Raw genomic sequence first — 21,626 nt, 5'->3', positions numbered from 1 at the left:
TGTATGATTGATATAAAGTAGAAGATAAAATTTTGAGACATAAACTAAGATACATTTTTTATTCCCATGGTGGACTTGGGGGAAAAAAGTCCAAAATCATGGAGTAAGATACAATAAAGGAAAGTCTTGCTAATATAGAAGCATAAATTGGAGGATTCTCAATTTTAACATCATAAAAAGTTATTGAAATGAGGGAATCCATTCTGAATATATGTTATTACTTATTGTAGGAGAATAATTTTCTTTTCATTTGTGGTCAAGGTCTTTAAAAAGATTTAACTGATATTGATCTTCACAAATACTCTTTTTTGGTACTGGCTAATAAATGCTAGATTGATTATTTTAATTGAAGCTTTGCAGTGGATGTGATAGCACATTTTCTAAACACTCTGTAATATCTATAAAAGATCATTTGTTGAAAACCTTAGTAACTTGTAACCCCACATGAACCTTGTTTTGATAACTTTTACGCCCTCATCAGTTATGCAATGAGAATCATTACGGGCTGCTTCAGACTGGATGTCTCATTTTTTCTTAAGCTGTGTTACGTCCATTACTAGCAACAGAGGTGAGAGCTCTTTTCCCCCAAAGAGTTGAAAGAAAAAAAAAAAAGTGTATGAGAGCTGAAAATAGGGCATTGTCTCTTACTCTGTGTAGTGAGATTTCATAAAGTGCAGCACGTCTGATTATCAGTATCTCTGTTTGCTGAGCTAAAGATGAACCTGACATTTGCTATGATTCAAAAATTGCAGCCATGATAACGTTTAACTGATTCGCTTGCCATTATGAGTAGAAAAAGCAGAGAGCTGTTTATTACCTGAAAGAAAGCAAAACATTTGGTAGACTTTACACAGAATAACTGTGGCTGCATCTTGCAAGTAATAGGCCTTCAAATCATGAAGCTTCTTGGGGCATCAACTTAAACAAAAATTTGCTATTGCGTTGATGCAAGCGACATCTGCAAGCTCCCGTACTAATCTGGGAGAGTAGGATGTCATAGCAGAACGGTAGCTAAGTTGTTACTGTTGTGTGTTATCTCAACACAGTGCTGGGATGCATATAAATCTGTGTCAACAGCTAGCAAAGTTGTGGATTACAAGCTGCAGTAACAGAAAGCTGTAGATGTTTTATCCTGGAAAATAGCGACTGTCACATCACAGATATGCAAGGAAGTAGTCCGGTCTGTTTTCAGTTTTATTACAGTAATTCAGATAACGTATGTTTTGGCTGCTGAATGGCAAATCAGATGCAAGCCCCCTTGAATTTGGCGTGTGCTTCTCACTGCTTCCAACAGGCAGCAGATCCAGCAAGTACTGTAAACTGACTAAAACTTGTTCCTGAAATTACTGAAGGCTTTCAAATCATCTGTTTTACACAGTAATGTGATTCCTAGCTTAATAATGGGATTTATAACAGTCTGACAGGTGCTAAATACTTCTTTCTACTTCTTTTATTATTTTTTCCTCTTTTTCAGCATCTCTTTCTCAATGAAAGAATGTAGAAGTAAAAGATACAGATGATAGGTTTTAAATTCTAATAATACAGAAAAATAGATATATGTATTCTAAGCCTTTTGAAAACCCATGTTCCCATTTGGCTCCCTGTATTTAATCAGGAGCATATATTTCAAATGTACAAACAATATAATGTATACCCTAAGAGAGGTTTGCTTGTTAGCTCAGTCAGTTTTTAAAACAATATATTTTCAGATATAAACAGTTTGCGTACATTGAAGCTTGGAGAAATTGTAGTTTTATGCTTGTTCTACAGAGTATGCTGTTTCTCATCAAGCTGTATTAAATCCCTGTTTTAATAAATAGTGGTGTATTTTAAGCAATGAAGTACCACTGTTTAGTATCTTTCTTTCCTGGAGTGAATATATCCACATTTTTTAATTCTTAAACGTCTTCTGTCAGTCATAAAAACTCCTGCCAATTCCTCCTGAGACTCCTTTATGGTAGAATCTGATGATCATAATCTCAGCCCATAATGAAGATGCCTTGCATTTCACTGAATGTTTATTTTATTTTATTTTATTTTATTTAGATCCTGCAGGTTGTTTGACTATAATATAACTATTTGCCTGCTTTCCTGTGTGAACTGTAGCAACTTAGTAAAGTTTGAAAGCCTTTCCTTCTACCCAGCTATGTTAAGTGAATGTAAAAATTGCTGTAAGTCGTGCTTCCCTTCAGAGAGTAATTGGAGGGGTTTTGTCCATTCGGACTGTTCTACTTGGCAGCTATTACAAACACAGTTAAAGAGTACAGTCCTTTAAATAGGACAATTAAAAGGACGTATACATCCATAGGAATCTGCTCTTAGCCTTAGTTAAGTAAAAACTAGGTTTCTTGTGTGACATCTTTTATGGTATGGGTTTTGTTTGTTTCTTTTTACTTCAGTCTGTGTCCTGCCAGTTATCAGAGTTTTCATTGGGCTTACATTTGAGGTAGACCAAAAAGGTTTTTAAAATCCGCTAAACGTATGAAATCCGCTGTTTTATGGACTTGACCAAAATCGCTCAAAGAAGCATACACAAAGGTTTGCGTTTTATTTTCCCACATCTTATGTGTTTTTTCTACTTTAAAGCCCACAACTGGTATGAATAACGTCTTTTACCTTTTTATTGTAAACATTTAGGCTTAAAGCGATTATAACTGACATTTAAAACCAACAGGAGCCAGTAGCCTGTTCATATACAAATTAACTGTAATACAGGCAAAATCAAAAATAAACATTTCTAACAGTTCCTTCAGCCCACCAAACCTAGCAGACAGGATGACTTTTTTCAACAACTTTGTCCTGTGGTGTAACTTTAAAATTCCTGGTCTCTTCCAAAGGAGGAAAAAAAAAAAAAAAAAAAAAGCTTGCATTTTGAGTTATTTTTACAATTGACTTTTTTATGTATGTTTTGATTCATTCACTGCTCCAGAGGAGAACAAAATGGCAAAAGGATTTTGTCCAGCTCTATAAGCTTTTTCATATGGAGTTGTTTAAAAATAATGATGGAGTGAGAGTTGAAAGAATCTAACTTTAACCTTTAGAAAAATCGGTCAATCTTCTCATCGTAAGTAGTTGCAAAAAATTTTGTGAGGAATCATGTACAGTAAATAATTTGGGGTCTTTATTTGAACATGACTGTTTTTCAACTGATAGTTTTTCTGTTTCATTATGTTGTTATAGCTGAGTTGGAAATACAGAAAATACCGCCTGTAAAAGGAGACGTGCTCTCCTGTGGTACTGTGGAAATAAACATGCTGCTTGCCTGGGTGTAGTTCAGGGGCGCTTAGCACACGCTAGCTACTGCATGCTGCAGAGTGAAGAACTGGGCATCAGAACCAATTTTTCAGTGAACAATCCTGAGGAGTCCACAGGCACACAACACAAAGTGGGGTGAGTGAGTGCACAGAGGTGGTCCCAGAGCTGTTGGCTCGCCCTCCCTTCGCAGCTGTCCCCGGTAGCTCCTTGCCTGCAGCCAGACTCCCGTGCCAATGGGAATCAAAACTATGCAGCAGGAATCTGCAGAAAGACACAGCTGGCAGGTTTAGGTGATGTTTCAGGAAGCGTCTCTGCTGACTTCATGCAGACACACTCACTTAAAGACCACAGGGCTTCCAGTCAAAGCTTTTCCAGTCATGGGAACCTTTCTCGCAGGTTCCAGGCAGAGGAAAAGAAAATGAACATCATAAATTGTTGTGCAGCGTAGCCCCACCCAAAACAAAGCTCTAGGACTTTTTCCACTTCTTTTATTCTGTACAGAGTAGATGCTGGGATTGTTAGGACTGTTAGAAACCAAAAGCTGACTGTGTTCCTTCCCTTGCAGGAGGTAAGGGGCATAAAATCATAATTTTAAATATAATTTTATTGTACTTCAGCTTGTCTTTTGAATGTTATTGCACATATTTTGAGAGCATCCTGCACTGGGTGCCTTCTGAAGCGCTGTCATGGCTGGTTTGGGGGCTGAGCTTCCTTAAGGATTCTTGGGAGTTCCAGTTGGTTGTTGAAGGCCGCCAGCACTAAACAAACACCCTGTTTTTGGAACCTGTACAGTAAACTCAGTCGCATGAAGCTCCAGCTGAGCCTCTACAAATGGCTGGCCGCTAATGTGGGGCTGAGGGCGACGCCTGGTGCTGACTGACACTAGTGGGATATTTGTGTAACAGCCCAGGTGCTGGCTCGAAAACAGACGTGCTTACCTTGCTTTTCTTCTCACTGGATTTTATCTGAGATCTGATTGCTTCTTTCAAAGATCTGTGAAGTAATTGGGTGGTTTCCTGGGCTTTTTGGACAGCACAAGTGTCACTGAAATAGGACTGGAACATGAGGTAATTCTTGATGTGTCACCAGAGGATGCTGTACTTGGAGCTTCTCTGTAATATCAGCTACTCACAGACTAAATATTTTAAAGTGCTTTAAAAGAAATGGTACCCGTAAATGCTAATTCCAGATAAAATCATTCCTTACGTGTATGACCTAACTAATCAAAATCAGAAGCGATTCATCTGAGCAACTGTTGTCTAAATGTAAAGACGTGAGAGGACAGTGATGGAAGCAGAGGCACACCAATAGAGTAAAACGAGTACAACAGCATTTATTCTGTTTTACTGTACAGTGTTCACCTGGGCTTGGGGCAGGTGAGACTGAGAAGGCCCCTCAAAGGCTGTGAAGAAGGTGCCAAGAGATTTCATAGCCTGAATTCTAAAATAACCTTCCTGAGCCTCCTATCTCACCACCATCCCCTGCAGCAGGTCAGCCTCCTCACTGCCCCCCCCAGCTGCCAAGTAACAACACTGCCCCCCCCAAGTGCTCAGGGGCACAGCTGGAGTTTGGGGTACCAAAAAGACTTGCCCACCAGCCTTATAGTATGTGGCTCTTGGTCATGGTTTCAGTGCCCTCTCATGTGACCTTGCAGGAGATTTGTCTCCCCAAGAACATGCATGGATGCTAGCTTTGAAGTTTACTGTGCTAGGTGTAAAGATGGTGTGCTTCATGCAGCTGTTTTCTTCTCTTCTTGAATATTTAAGCTGTGCTTGAAATGAGTCAGTATCAGGCCTTTCTTGGTGAAGTGCCGAATGCAGGCTGATCATCTTGCTCTGCTGGTTTTGCTCTTTCTCTTTCATCCAAGGAATCTATTGCAAATGGAAATCGATAGCCACTGTTGGGGAGGTGGTGCTTTCCTGCCTCCTTTTCTGCTTCACTGGAAGATGGGAAAATGACAGAGCAAGGTGATCACCAAAACCTGTCACTTGCGGAGGTTTGGTTGCTCCGTTGAAGACAGGCGTTTGTATCACAAAAAGCAGAGTCGGTCCACCTAGCTAGGGTTTGAGTTGGAATCTTGACTGGATCAGAGCAGTGACGTGAGGATGAGGAGACCAGTGCCCTGCCTGTTAACAGGATGTGCTATACAGGTGCTTCGGAGGCAAATACTGAGATCACACAGAGCTGTTCTGGTCAAGTAAAAGCTCCTAGCTGATTCTGGTCAACAGGAGTATTCTCAGTCTTCTGAGAGTCCAGTCTTTTCTGTTATAAGATGAGGTCTTCAAAGTTACAGTTTATTTTAGAAAGTGGGTCTTGTTCCTAGTTCTTCTTATATTTACTGTTTTTCTATTCCTTCTTCTGGTTCTTATAAAAGGGAAAGATACCCTCGCCTGGTTTGTCCTTTTATAATATTTACACTCTCATATCACCTGTTATATTTTCTCTTAAGAAAAATGGGAAAAAGAATCAATCTTTCTAGTCTCTTTTGATATTGACATTTTTTTTACCTCATATACTATGTTTGCATCTTAAAAACAGTATTTTGATGTACTATATATTCAGTGCTACTGCTCTTTGTATCTTAATGTTGTAGTTTTTCCTTTGATTGCCAATACAGACTAACTGTGTTTCCATAATGAAGTTCACATGGGTTTTGCGGTGGGTTTGGATTAGGACTTGAAATGTATGAACCTTGATGAATGATTTCGTGCACTTTATTTTGTGTTTGCCTGCCTTCTACAGATTGTTTAACCTCCAGAGTGGTGAAGGTCTTAGTCTTCAACAAGTGACTAGTCTTCAGTTAGTGACTATTTTACATCATTTTGTAGATTATTAGTAATGCAGGGGAAAGAAGAAGAAAAAAAAAAAGGGAAAAAAAAAAAAGAAAACAGGAACAGTACAAATCCTTGAGGGATTACATTAAGTGCACTTGGAATTTTGGATGTGAGGATGTGAAGGGCATCTGGAGTAGTTTGTCTGTCCTGATATCCCAGGAAGGCAAAAATTTTCTTCTCTATTTTACTTGCATGCCCAAAAGATACCAAAGAAGCCTAGTTTTGGTTTGCATAAGCTGTGCTGGTTTGTCTTGAGCATTTCATACTTACTTTTGCTTTGCTACTATACAGACTTCTGTAATAGCATCTGACTGAAATAAGTAGTAGTGTGTTTTCCTCACTCCTTAACCACTTCATTCTTCAATTCCTGCAGAACGATTTAATTACGATCATCTGGTCCGAGTAGCTTCTTTTGCTCCATAGGTATCAGGCTGTTGCAGTGCCTGCTGCCTGTCCCTGAGGCAGGGAGAGTGTCAGGGTGCTCCAACCTCTGCTTGCTGGTGCTGGGAGAGGAAATGCTGGCTGCAGAGAGGGGCTTGCGTGGAGCCTCTGGAAGTGCCCCCAGGCTGTCGATTTTCTGCACAGCCTTGCATTGGTATCGTGAACCCAGTTGGGAAGCAAAGACACCAGTATGTGGAGAAAGATATTTAAAGAATACAGCTGCACTGTAATTAAAGAGAGCATGAGACAGTGCCCAGATCATTGAAAGTATTTTGCGGAAATGTTGTGGTTTCTTGACACATTAGACATCAGTTTTTTCCTTTTTAACAGTTTACTTGTTCGCTAACATTTGGCTTATAACTCCTGCATCCTGGGCAAGTGTGTGCTGGTATCCTTTTCAGACAGTTTAATGTTTCTTTGACAGATCTTGGAACATATTTGATAATACACGTCAGGATCCCACAGGACTAACAGCAGTTCTTCAGTCTACGGATCTGGTTGGAGTCTTGCATATGCTGTACTGTGTTCTTTTCCATGGGACCATTTCAGATCCAAACACAGCAAGTCCTAAAGACAGCTATGCAGAGAACACAATCCAGGTTGCCATTCAGAGTTTACGTTTCTTCAATAGTTTTGCTGTTCTTGATCTACCCGCTTTTCAGGTAACAAATGTTTTACAACTTTTGCTTAGTGTGAAAATGTTAATTACTGCATATATTTTGACTTAGTTTGTTCTTCTGGGTCTTAGTTACATAAGGAATGTTTATGAATTAGTTGTTTATGTTTTTTCCTGCGCAAAGTTGCTAATTGTTATTTCTACCTTTTGACTGTGGCTAATGAATTCAACCAAAAAGTGAAAACTCGAATACATGAAATGCTGAATCTCCTTGTGCCCAAAAATCCTTACTTTTCAGCACAGTACTTTTTTATATTTCATAAGACCCCAAAAATAAAAACAACAGATATTTGTCAAAAGCAATTTTTTTTCTGATGAGAGAGGACTTGCTTATATAATAACCATAATTTGCATTTTTCTGTACTAAGTGGCTGCTTGCATTAAGATTATTAAGATTGTAAATCTGAAGCCGAAAATCACTTGATATCTAAACTTTTCAGCAAAGTAAAACTTTGATAAAAAGGGTATGTATATTTTCATTTTTTTATTCATAAAAATCAAAAAGATCGCTTTTTTTAAGTAAGTCTTTTCTTATCTGTCTGAGGTTACTAGGGTAAATTAATCATTTTGCCATAGTGATAATTCATCAATACTGTATTTGATAAATTGGCAAAGCTTTTGTTTTGTTAATATAAAGCACCTGACAGAAAGTGTTGCTTTGCAAAACACATTTAGCAATATCAATCTTGCACTATTCATCAGACCAGGTTTCTGTTCCATTTTTAATGTGTTGTAAGTTTATGAATTGCACCACAGACTCCATCTGAAATGTGATAAAATCAGTGAGAGCTTTCCATAAGTGAAAAATTTCGTATAAAGTATATGTTTCTTTCAGTCTATGTTTCTCTACTTTGATTTTTAGTACATCTAGCATCTCTCATTACAGCAACAAGCGGTTTACATGTAGCAATACACGTCTGTACAGATGCAGTTGTGGGGTTGGGTCCAGTCAGGATGTTTTGTGTTTTTTTTTTTGATTTTTTTTTTAATGGAGCACAGAGGGGGTTTTTTTGAGTGTCATGTAAAACGACTCTTACGCACAACATTAACTCCTATTTCTTTCTTTAAATCAGAGTAGTTCTCTTTTACAGCATGCCCAGGAGCTCTTGGTTTGGGACTGAAGTTTGTTTGCTGCTATAGGTGTTACAGATGTGCACCAGAGAGTGCGGGTCAAATCAGGGCGGTTACGGTGCGTAGGCTGGTAGTGGGGCTGTACAGAATCATACCACAACCTACTGCTGTTTCCAGAAACCACTACTAATTTTTTAAAACGTCAGCTTCCACTGATGCTGCCTGTATTTATTCCTCTACCGCTGTAGCTGAGCACGTGTAACAACCCAACAGCATTAAATCCTGCATCCTCTAGTTGGCATTAGTTTGTTCTACGTAGAAACTGGTAAGGTAGTAGTTACTGTGTAAAGTGTGACACAGCTAACTGGTGTGAGTGGATTTCGTTCAGTGCATTGATGCAGGTCTCCACCCAGGGAAGTGTCTATCTGCTGAGCTGTCTTAAGGAAGGGTGGGCATAATCCTGTTTGTGAGGGACGGATGCACTCACGTAGTCTCAGCAGCCATCCGTTTCCCTGCAGTAACAGGGTTTGTTTCTGTAGTGCTAAAAGCTCAACCTACACCTGAGGCCAATTATTGTCCATCCTGACTTTGTGGGCTGCAGCAGACAGCAGAGAGAAAAACTGTATTTTTTTGCGTGGTCAGATCGTTATCTCCAATGAATAGTTTTATCACATAATAGTAGGACTATAGAATAGGGTGGTTTTTGTTTTTTTTTTTTTTTTGATTAACAAAAGAGCCTCTGGTATTCTCAAGTTTGTATTAGCACAGATGGCTCATGAGTATATATTTCATTTAATTTGACAGTCTAAACAATTGAAAGATGGTAGTGAGAAACAACACAGGATCCTGAGCTGATATTAATTCTGGCTAAAAAGGAAGCATAGTTTCCTTGAAAAATTAGTTTAACTTCTATACACAAACTCGGGTGCCCTTTGACCTGCTGTTATCAGGGAAGGTTAAACCCAGAGTGCTAGGTCAGAGCATGAGTGGACAGCCCTAATTAAAGAAGGGTGGCCTTACAAATGGCATTTACATGACAGTGGTAAATGGTCACTGTCTGGTGCTTTACATTTTGAAAATATACTAACTTAGCAAAATGCTTGAGATGCAAGATGGACAATAATCACAGCTGAGCCTGTTTTAATTCTCAAGGATTCTGCTTTTCCTGGGTAGGCTTTCAGTATGCTAAAGCTAAGCTATACTACAGATTGGGATTTATGTAAATGGACTAAACACAGACTCCAAGGTACAAAATCAAGAAAACTCTCAAATGGAAGAAATTTTCTCACAGGCCTGCATTGCTGTTTCATTAGAGTTAGTAGACTGTCTTGCTCATTCCTTGTGCTTTAGTCTTCCCCTTTGACCTTGTGTCGTTCTATCTGTTTGACATGTTTATTAAATAGAGGCTGTAGGCTGTGCAGATAAAATCTAATTCTGAATCTCCACGTTACAGCAATTTGCCTACTTCTAAAAAGTATCCCAAAAAGCTTTGCAGCTCAATGTTCTCTCCATTTGAGTGTTTTTAAAATGTTTGCAAAGTCATTATTTCATATTAATCTTTGTATTCCATTCAGAGCACAAATTATTAATGCAAAACGCATTTTGCTCTTCTGCAAAAATGAAGATGATTTGTTTTCTTTTGCTTCTTACTAGGAAATATTATTAGCATTAACTTTTCCTGGAACATGTAAGTCAAATGAAATGGTTGACCAAATGCTACGCTGCATGTCAACTAAGCAGAACCCAATTTTCCTGCATCCCTTTAAAATTTGAATTTATTCTTATCTTTGTGGCTTTTAATGTTACAGTTCAGGTGTAACTGAATGAAATAAGAGAGTTGTTTTTGTCCTCCTCCAAAAAAACTTCTTGCAACAAAGAACATAGTCGGTACTATGCGCCAAAATGTGTGCCATTGATGCATATGTGATTCACATAATTTCTATAACATACTGCTAGATTGTAATTTCTGTTTCTTGGCCTTTTTTTCAGTCTATTGTGGGTGCCGAAGGACTGTCCCTTGCATTCCGCCATATTACCAGCTCTTTGCTGTGGTACTGTTCTCAGCATACCTGTGAAAGATTGCTGCATGAAGTCATTATTTGTGTGGGCTATTTTACTGTAAACAACACAGATAATCAGGTAAGGCAAATGGAAAATGGGATCAGAAGTTATCATGTGCACATTTAGTCATGGATCACTCAAAAAAAACAAATCCCCTCAACACTGCTTTTGCAGCGCTTGGGATTCCAATGAACACTACAATATGCATTTGCAAAACAGAAGCTGAAGTTACATCTTAGCAAAAAAAAATCTTTAATTTTATATGGCTGCAAGCAAACTCTGTGTTCTATGCAGACAACAATGCTGACCTCACATTGATCATAACTAGCATCTCTCTGCCAAGATAAGCAGAGATCAGCAACTGATATTTGTAATTCATGCAAATTCATGTAGTTCATGGCAGCTTGATTGGACAGCTGTGGTATCCAAGTACAACCTTTTAAAGACAACCAACAAGCCTGCCATGAAGGCATGTCCTCAGGTGCCAACATAGCCTTTTGCTTGGGTACCCAGAGAGCTCATTTACATTTAAACCTTCTTTTCATTGTATCTTTCTACTAGTAAAGTAACCTCTCTGCCAAACAGACAGTAAACATCCCCACCTAGCTTCCCTGATTGTTGTCCACTTTTGTTAATGGACTCTGTGACTTCTCGTACTGGTGAAAACAGCTTATTAAATAACCCAGTTGCAAAACTTGAAAACTACTTCATACACTTTAGTCTTAAAAGTCGTCTGGTTTCCTCAGCTTACATGCAGCGTTTCAGGGAGATAGGCAGGGCAGAGGTTGGCACTTGCACTATGTTTTTGAGTGTGTGAGCCTGACTCTGGATGTGTGGAAACTGCATTATAGCACCTTCATCTTTGGTGTGATTCAGTTGAGTATTGTGTTTTGTGAATTTTGGGTTCGTTCTTTCTCCAAACTTTTAGCAGTTGGTTCCCGTTTTTTCTGCGTTTTTGGGGCTGGTGTCAGGATCAGGAGCTTGGTCCCCTCATTTCAGCTGAAGAGCAAAACAAAGATGTGGTTCAACTTGTCAGCAAAGGTTAGAGAAAAGCTGTCCAGTTATGTTCTTACAGTTGTTGACTATAATTGGAACATTCTAATATCTTAAAGCTGACAACACTGTCAAAAATATTCCATAATTATATAATATAATTATATAGTAATGTTTCTGTGGTTTTGGCCACAACCTGAAGGAGGATCCTGCAGCCTTCCTACCCTGTGGAGCCAAATCCCATTCAGGGCTGGCTGGCGCGGTTCCCCAGCACACAGACTGTCGGGCCCCCAAAGTACAAACCACGGTCTAGAGCCTCTCAGGAACAGGGACTGCCTGTGGGCAGTACTTTTTAGCATGATCGTTTTGAAAATCCGTGTGATACTGCTGCAATTTTCTCATCCCCACTGCTGCACAAGTAGTTGTGCTGGCATCCAGAGGTGCCAGCATACAATGTTTTTTTTTCTCTGCAGTTTCAAATTTTCTTTTCTGGCACACAAGTATAAACAGATGTGATTCATTGCAAAGAGGACTTGCAACTATAAATGTGCCAGGAATAGCACAGAAGAGGGATTTCCTACCAGCAATGTCTGTTAGAGCACACTGTAGTGCCTGTCACTGTTCAGCACTCGTGCCCTGGGGCAGAGGTCCGACTGTCAGGAGCCGGCACGCTGCCACAGCAGCAGCGAGCTATGGTGGCGGCAGGCAGGCAGGCAAGAGACTAAGTATGTGCATCGTGTGTTTGTTTGTGGGCATCCTTCCCAGCTGGTAATTTTACAATGTCTTGGAGTCTTCAGCATGTGCACTTGTGGTTGAGGTCATGTGCCGTCACTAATCTACCCCCAAACTGAGTTAATTTTCAAGATTAAAAGGCAGCTTTGGCAGCTCTGCAAGGCAAGTTTAGGTCTTTGTTAAAACGACCGTGCTATGTTAGTACTTTTCATATGCTAAAAGCAGTCCTTTGTGGTGGTTTGCTTTGGTGGTACTGTCTGCAGAGATGTCACGCCATACTTCTTACTTAATTTCTGATATTCGTGTTTTAATATTCCTATTCCCTAGCTTTTAACTGAGAAAGCAGCATTTTTGTTCATGAAAGTTTTCTCCATTACAAGTCTCGATGAGAATTAACAAAATGAACAGTAATAAGGGAGTGTTCAGCCCACCATGGACTCTTTAATACGCACAGGTGTACATACAAAGTCTACAGCTGTATTCCTAGTGGATTGTGCTATTCCTGACAGCATTGCTAGTTTCAAAAGGCCAGAGTCCTGCTCACACAGATACTCGTAAAATGTAGGGAAGCTTATAAAATAATATTTTTACTTTTACTACTAGGCAGGCAGGGAGACTTGCATATGGTCATTATTTTCAGGTGCTGTTAGTGTTGTGACTTCCAATAAAGATGATGCCTTTTGTAAAAGGCGAAGTGCTTTCTACTCATTCCCTTATGGTTTAATTTTTTATTACGTTTCGAGCTTCCAATTTTTTCTTTCACTGTGGATCATCTGCAGAGTGCTACTAAAAATAAAAAATTGGTCTCACAGTGAAAGCTTTCACGTAGCAGGCTTGAACTCCTGGAAAGAACTGCATCATAAAAATAGATATGACAGACTTGAGCTATGAAACCAAACTTTCACAGAGCCTGGTAGCTCTTTTTATTTACTATTTGGACAGACTTTATAAGGAGTCGATAACTGATGTATTTTGCAGCAGACTCGCATTATTCTTACAGTCAAATCCATTTTTGTTTTGAATTGTTTGTAGTTTAAATAGGTCTTTTCCTCTCTGCATTTGTAATTCTTATTACAAAGCTGTGTAAGTTTTCATTCCTTTCAACTACCAAAAAAGAACAGAGTTATTTAGAGCTTTCAGTGTGACTTTGTCCAACAACATGAGCAGATAAAATATCCCAAACGGCATACTGGAAAAAAAGAAAAAATAGTGTTAATTATTCAAAAACTTGCAGTTCGGAGAAGAGAGAGATTTCTAAAAAAAGAAATTTTACAGTCTGTCAACCTCGACATTGACCTTCTGAAGTAGTACTGTGATTTAAGCTAAGTGAATTATTGCCCCTATGCAGTCAAAATAATAGAAGGGCAATTTCCTAAATATTTCACAATTATAGAGCAAAATCTTGCAAGAGCATCATATACCACTCACTGAATGTAATTCAGGTTTGTCTGGTTTCATTCTGCTATCTGTAAAGCTCTTTACAGTTAGTCAAGTGGCAAACACAAAAAGGAAGTTCCTTTCTGTCTCCTGTCTTCCAGCCTGCTATTTCAGTGCAGCTTGCAGGAGCCCCGAGGAAGGGCAGGGTCTCGCGGTGGGTCCTGCACACGTGTGCAGTGTCCGTGGCTGGGTTCCAGTTCGTGGTTTTATCACTGTTAGCTTTTGGTCCGGACCCACATGGTTCTGTCGAGGAGCAATGAGGACAATGGACAGCGAAGGAATGCATTCCCAAGTGTTTTGATAGTGCTCGCTCTGTTTATTCTAGAAAGACTATGATTTTGCTGACTCTGCCCACATGTAATATATTGGTAATATTCCTTTCCTTTTTTTTTTTTTCTTTGTTCTAACATTCATAAAGCCTTGTCAGGGCAGCTGCTGTCACTGAGGAAATAAATCAGTTATGAAACTGAAAAATTCAAAAAGCAAAGTGTTTTTTTAATATTTTAAATGGTTCAACATCATTAGTCAAGCCTAAACCGCGCTGTCTGTTTTGTATCGGCACGTGAACTTCTGTTTACTATAGAGTTAGACAGCCTGCCTTCCACGAGACGGCCTTCTGTAATCATGCCCGAGCGGGGCTCGGCTTTATTAGGCGTCTGCTTTGCATGAAGTATGATCCAGGAACTGGTGGTCACCCTTTTTTGGCCACCCTTTAATCTATTAACTTACAAAATGGTTCCCATGATACTGAGGGTAGAGATGTAAAACAAAACAGTAATAAAAATAATGTCCCATCTTTTAATAAGCCAATCGCACTAGAGGACTGCAGTCGCTAATTAAAATGTTCTTGTTAATTAAAAATATCCTTCTATTTCATTACATTTTTATTCCCTTTCTTGGATTTAATTATTACAATGACTGTAATTAGCATGTGCTGTCAACTCACTTCATTTGCATATTATATTGGATAATTGAATGTGGTCCTGTAATTAAATTAACATGAATGACAGATGATTTGGCTTCTTTCACATTGCCGTACTGGGAATAAGAATCTTTCCATATTCATTGCACTTACTGAATATTTTGCATTTGAAAAGTCATCAGACATCGGATCTTCCAGCTCAGGGCTTTGTCTGACAAGCTTCAAAAGAAGTTGCATTGTTCGTTTGTGCAATTGATTTAAATAAATAGAGCTTTTTCTTTTGTCACTGTTTGGCACATATGACACGCTGTTTTGAAAATGCTCCAGCAGAATCTCACTAACGTCTGGGATTTGTAGTACACAGGACTTTATACTTCTAAGTTGTTGAGCTAAAACATAGCGGTACTGCATTGCAAAACCTAACATGTCTGTAAAAGAGCTAGGGAGATGCATATGCAGCTTTTTAATTTTTTGTTACAAAAGGTAGGGTTTGTTGTAGATACAGTTAGGAACTTTAACTAGAGTAATCAGTGTCGCTGGAAGAAAAGAGATATGCAAACCATATGTCTTTGAAGAAGGGATTTTATTCTGGGAAGTTTGTCTTGCAGTTGCAGTAGTTTAACTAATTTGTTTCTCTGTCACTCCAAACTTTTTATCCCTAGGCAGTTGTGTCCGTACGAGCAGTACATTATTTTCATTGTAAGCTTAGAAATAATTGAGGTGTTAATATCAAATAATCCTTAAGTTGAAAATAGCAGTAGACATTAAATTAGCAGGAGTTAAATTTGATAGTGTCATTCACTCACGAGAAATTTATCCATGCTACATAGATGTAGAAAATGTGTTGCAAAGCATGTTTCAGGTGTGCCATCTTGTTCCACTCACAGGAACAAGGACCAGTAAGATTTCAGAATATTTGGGGAGAGGAATTTATTCTGTCTTAAAAATATAGAACATCACAAGTAGTGTAACAAATAAAAATATAATTTCAAAGAAATAAAATTGGATGGAAGGCACAATTCTGAAAGGTTTGTGAAATTTACTGTTTGTTTTCATCACAAAAATATATGGTAGAAAGTCCCCAAGAAAGGTTCCAAACATAGATTCTTTCCTCTTTTTTATTTAAACGACTGGCTTATATTTTCCTACTTTTTAGTGTTTTTTCTTGTGACAAATATTATTTCTGACATAAAATAACAGAATACTTTATCCCTCATTAAGTAGTGTGCGTATGAACTTGAAGTTGATTAATGTATCACGTACATACGTATATTATGTGCCCTAACTGCGGTTACAAGTACTGCTAGTTGTAAAGAACAATTACAAAAAGAATTCAGATTAAAAGCTGTCTTCTTTAGGGAAATTATTTTGTGCAGTTGACTGTGCCAGTAAATGGCCAGCTTCATCTAGTGTTAGCGTAAAGAACATAGCTTTAAAAAGTAACAATCATGGAACTTGGAAACCGGAATAACAGGGAAACTTAGAATGGTTATAAAATATTATGGAAAGATTGCATGCAGGTTGTTTACTGGAGACCATCATTAAACCTCCATTATTCATGTTGCTTGTAGGGCTAGGCTGGGACTGGAATAATTTTGATCTGATAGGTGGAGGTTTAAAAAAACAACACGAGAGTAAAGGTACAGGAATTGGTAGTTACTGTGTGCTTAATAGCTGCTTATGTTAGCAAACAGTGTCTGAAATTACTTAGTTCTGATTTTGATAGTGTTTTTTTTTCAGAGGGGGTATTTTTAGGAGTATGGATTTCATACTGAGCTTGTTGGTTTAGTTAAGTCTTTTCCAAAAAGCCTTTTAAAACTTTATAAGTTTTAATTTTAAAAAAAAATTATAATAATTTTTGTGGAATAGCTGATTTCAGTGAGTGAATCATGTGAAATTGTAGTCTTGACTACCATTTAGGAGCACTTCAGCCCCCAGAGGATTAAACTCACCATCTTAAAATGGAGTAAATGAAAACAGCGTTGTAACGTATGCTTTTTCTCTATCAGTCTTACATAGTCAAATTGCATAAATTTACCTAAACGAACCCATGGCTTTAGAAAAGCTGGCATTCCTCGCCAGCCGAGCAGTGAAAATTGGGAGTGCCTCAGGGGTGGTTTGTCGGACACCTTTGTTGTTATTTGAGCTTCCTGATGAACAACAACATTTAAAGAGCGATCGATGACAAAGCAAATAAAATACGATGTGAGCATGGTGGACTGCATGTTTCACGCTTCATGTTTCCATTGTATTTCTAACGCTCCAAAATGTGTCTCATTTCTTTTTTCTTTATTTGTTGTTTAGAGAGTGCAGGGAAGGAATTATAATGTGAGCAAAGACTTAAAATGAAATCAGCTGTATTTAGTTTCAGTTTAGGATGGCTGGCTGATTCCTGTAGGAGAGGGAGCGAGAGCACGTAGGAGTTAATATGAGAAATTAATGCATTTGGATTTATCTTATTGTATTGTTCTTAAATTGTAAACACCAAAGAATAAACTTGGCTCCCAATGTCATCATAAGCAGTACTTCCAGCAACCTTAATACGTCATCCATAAGTAAAGCCTTGAGGAGAGGGCTGGAGAGAGTGAGCGGCTAATGTCGCAGCCTCCAGAGAGCTATGTCCTAATCTCAGATCAGGAAGAGAGTTCGGTGGCCTCGGTTTTTAATCTCCACTTAAAAATAAATAAATAAATAAATAAATAAAGCTTGGCGTAAGCACTTTCTTCTCAGCAAAGACCTAGACCTGGAATATTTTGGCATTGGCTAGTGGAGATGCATTGGCAAAGATGCCTGCACAAGCTTGCACGACGCCTGTCTTTCCTCTGCCTCTTTCTAATCGAGCGTGACAGTCTCTCTTTTCCATGAGAACTAAATTTCACACCAAAACTGAACACAAAGTCTAAAGTCTGCAAATCTTTAATCAGGCCTTGTGAGCTATTGTCTGTTTTGCCTCATGTGTGAAGGAACTCCCTGTGCTTCTCCCATAAACTTAAAGTTTTCCAAGTCTCTGCAGAACCACAGTGACTGTCCTGAACATCGCTGGCCCCACACGGAGAGGACATCAGCCTGCTCTCTGTTCACAGCTTTGGGCTTCAGCAGTTGGCAGTTGTTCCAAGTACTTGGATGCTGCAGTATGGGTGGGAACATGCAAGAGACCCAAAGAAGTCTCCCAAACCTATTTCATCATATTTAGCTCAAATAAATGAGTATCACTTGATTGAAGTGATATTGAAATATAAAGAAAAAAAATAAAATGGATTAAGTCTTGCAAAAGTGAATACTATGGAAAATCTTGCATATTTTTCATGGCAGAAAAGTACGTTTTCTTGCTCTCTGAAGCTTTTTTCTCAAGCCAGCTCTGTAACGTCAAGTAGCTCCATGTGTTTCAGTCTTTTTAGTTGACAATCAGATACTTTCACAAAGCCTTTACATTTATTGTTGAAGCAAGAAAGCAAAATGTTCTAGTAGTAAAAATTCTAAGACTGTGTAGCTTATTTGCAAGTAGATTTTTGGTTGGTTTTGAAAAGAGAGAATGCTCTGAGAGAAACAAAGTATTTTTTTGTGTTTTAAACTGTAGTAATTTATTTACTCGCACCTTTTTGACCCAGCTAGATCTGTTTTCAAGGATCATTGCAGAAACCTCTTCCAATAGTCAGTTTGAACTTCTTTTGACTGAGGTCCTGTTCCCTCTCTAGGCTTCAAATCAAGAATTCTTCATTTTCATCAGTGGAGTTGGAGTTCCACCTCTAAATGAGTAGAGGGTCATGCCTAGAACACTAGCTTGAAGTTCCAAGTGGTGCATCCTTAAAGTTGAAGATCTTATCTAAATGAGAAGATGATTCTTGGAAAAATAATGCAGGGCTGCAAGGTCCAGTTCTGATCGTTTCAGTGTTCAGAACCATACTTAAGGAACTGAGACATGGTAGATTTTTTTTTTTTAAGCTTATACATGTATTTCACAATACATTTGATATATAATAATATTCTTCTCTGATAAAAATAAATAAATAATTATTCCAACACTTAAACATGTAAATCCACCATTACATTATTTTGGAAGCTATAAAGCTTAACTTTTTCTAGAAAGTAATGTTACCCTTGAATTTAACAAGATATTTAAGTATGTGCTTGACATTAAGCATGAGAACAACCTCACGTGTTTAAATGTTTATTTTATTGTCATTATGTTAAATGCTAAAATTCCATTGTTTTTAAAGTAAAGCTCTTCCTTACTACTCTTCCTGGTTTGGCTGTTAGGTAACCAGTTTATCCTGTAGCCTGGGCATGTGCTGAGTTCACAGGTAGCCTCAGAAATTATTGGAATCATTTCCATTCTCTTCTCATCTTTTAGTCAAGCTGATATTTTAAATTTATTTATTGATGAATTTAATCTCTATAATCTTTGTTCTTTTATCTAAGGTACCTTGTTGGTTATCATTTTGAGTGACATTTTTTTCAAGAGTTTCACACCAAGAACTTCTTCATCTCAGTTTCTCACTAGTGTCACTGTTGATAGACATTTTTACATTTTTAAACATATCACTGTACTTATATTTGCTGTTATCCTATCTGCATGTTTAAAGAACTTTGGATGATTCTACAAAAACTGCTCGGATATTTTTTTCTTCTCTTATGCATGCCCAGAGCACCACAAAGCACTGTGCTCTTAAACCATAGAGCTAGCTCTGAAAGGACACCACTCATAATGTGGTTTATAGGAAGACAAATGCTATTTCTGAACTCTGTTATCTGCCCAACTTCTCTCGGAAAGCTTGTGTGTGCTGTTAAGAAAATAAACACTGAAATATTTCAAATAGACCAAATTCTTATTTTTAAATTTGAATGTAGCATTTTGGAACATTGGTTTTGCGTAGAAATGGCGCTCTGGTTCCTGATAAATGTTAGAAGGAGTTTAGAACATTCTTTGCTCAGAGCCTTGCCAATAGCAGAGTTTGCAAAATGGAAAGAAAAGAGCTTGACCTTAAAACAGAAGAAGAGCCTAAGTGGTGACATATTCCGCTGATTAAATACTAGCAGTATGGGATCTGTTTATATAGAAGCAAAGAAATAATGCAGATCTAACTTTGAAGAGAAACTCTGGGCTACTAATATAAAGACTTATTTCTTTTACAAAGTTATAAATAACCTGACATCAAACAAAAGCATTTAACCGTTTGATGTATTCTCTGTAGTTACAGAGTCGATGCACAACATTTCAGCTCTTGTTCAATAAAGCGATTAGTTGTTTGTGCCAATTAGAACTGACTTTGATAGAAATTATAAATAGAAAAGAAACATTAATAGTTCCCATACCAACAGTACAGTTTTAAGAGCCAAGTGTTTACAATGGCCATGTCCAAGTTGAGAACTGTAGGTCATGCAAGATTGTGGAAGTGCCAGGGGGTGCCCCTTAGAGAACCATTAGCCTTGTAGTCCACATTGTTCGGAGAATATTGTGTCTGAACCTGAAATAGGTTACAGCAGAAGACCACAGTCAAAGTGGACATTTTAATGCTTTGCTTCATTTAAAAAAAAAAAAAAAAAAAAAAAAGCTTGCAGTGACAGTGACTGTTATTTGTTACTAAGAGACTATGGAATACAGTTCTTCATTAGGAGTGTTTTCTCTGCAAGAGCTGAGGAAGCCATCACTTCAGGAAATTTTATACTTAACTTTAAGATTCAAGCCAGTTCTCCTGTTTCCAATTACACGTTGCTGTGATAATTTCATCTCACTTTACATTTGATGCAAGAGCTACAACTTCTAATGCTGAAAAAAAAATACTGAAAAATGCCAGCAACCTTTGAGGAAACAATAAATGGCAAAAACTCTTACAAATTTTAGACATGCTGCTCACTAGTACAATTATTGATGTCTTGCAGCTTTTCAGAGGTATATACAGTCCTCGGTAAATAATAATAATTTCACAATATGATGTTTGTCTGCTCTAGCACAGTTTAGTTCCTTGAGAACCTGGCTTTCTGAATCAACTGAATACTTGCTTCTCCGTTCTTTGTTTCGCCGTTGCATAGACAAAAAGCTTGCTGCAGGCTTTCTGTTCCTCCTGACCAGAAAATTAATTACACTTTTTTGAAAGATAATTCCTGTGTTTTTATGGTGTGTATGGACAGAAATAAATGACATGAGTGGTGCTTTTCCAGAGCTGCAAATGTCCAAGTGAAACAAGAAAACCTAAATCCGTCAGTCGAACTAAACTAAATATTGCTCTGAAAATCACCACTTCCACTCTCTAGTAATCCTGGACTGGCCTTGAGCGTTACAGAAGGAGTAAAAAAGATCGTTTTGTAAGACTGAACCTTCTTTTTTCTGTTGTTCCTTGTAGCAAAATATCTGATAATATTTAATGTGTGTGTGCATAGAAGCTCTTAAAAACAATCTGTGATCTTAATCTTCTCTAAATCTCTGAAGCGTTGCTGGCAAATTTTAAATAATTCAGTTAGTTTCTTTTTTCCTTTTTTTTTTTTTTTTCAAATGCTTGTCATGTAGAAAGTATGAAGTTACAACTTGGAAACAAACATTTGGATTGTCAGCAGCAATACTTCCTCATGGGTTAAAAAAAAATGTAAATCTTCAAAAAACATTTTGATTAAACTAGTTCTTGAAAACCAAGCCACAAGCATCTTCACTTATGAGTCAAATCAGGATATTAGAGTTCTTAAAGAATATATGAATCACCAGTTCACCTCAATTTGGGTAATGTTTTTTCAGTATTTTACATGCACCCATCCCTCAGCTTTCTGACTGACACATCAGATTTCTCAATGAAAATTCTGTTTATTACTTGTAAGATGTTTATAAACTCAGCTACCCTAGTGTGGTTCCAAAGACTAGAGGTTTCTTGGTTTATTTTTTTCTTTTTGTAAAATTAGCCATTGAGTTGGTAAGATTTGACTTCTTATTTATTATGACATGTAGCTGCTGACGTGTATCAATCAAAAAAGCAGGATTCTGTTAGCTATGAATATTTTACTGCATAGCTTTGGCAAAAGTTTATGCATAGGCATGTAAGTATTTTTTTTCATGATAAAAGGTATATAGGGAAAGATTGAATCCAAGACAGATGTTTTATATATTGCATACAGTATGTAAGAAGAATTATGAGGTGTTCACCAAAATGTCTTTCTCTTGGTAGTTCTCATGCAAAGACTTCCCCTGCGTATGCAAGTGGTTATCTCCCTGCCCTTG

The 21,626-nt window shown here is 37.9% G+C and overlaps 1 protein-coding gene across 8 annotated transcripts in view; it reads left to right on the top strand.

Annotated features, from left to right (window-relative positions):
- Positions 1 to 21,626, top strand: part of SCAPER (S-phase cyclin A associated protein in the ER) — a 159,653-nt gene that overhangs the window by 128,979 nt on the left and 9,048 nt on the right. For 7 of the 8 annotated variants that reach the window (XM_072043465.1, XM_027465593.3, XM_027465591.3 and 4 more), the window contains 2 exons: positions 6,955 to 7,192; positions 10,267 to 10,416. In XM_072043465.1, the coding sequence (XP_071899566.1) occupies positions 6,955 to 7,192; positions 10,267 to 10,416 (388 nt within the window). Of the gene's footprint in view, positions 1 to 6,954; positions 7,193 to 10,266; positions 10,417 to 18,117; positions 18,390 to 21,626 lie in introns of those variants that run through there. The other variant, XM_027465599.3, reaches the window with a different exon arrangement.

This window comes from Anas platyrhynchos, chromosome 11 (assembly GCF_047663525.1).
Source record: "Anas platyrhynchos isolate ZD024472 breed Pekin duck chromosome 11, IASCAAS_PekinDuck_T2T, whole genome shotgun sequence".
Lineage (NCBI taxonomy): Eukaryota > Metazoa > Chordata > Aves > Anseriformes > Anatidae > Anas > Anas platyrhynchos.
The sequence above is the reverse complement of the archived record's forward strand: the minus strand, read 5'-3'. Positions and strand labels throughout refer to the sequence as shown.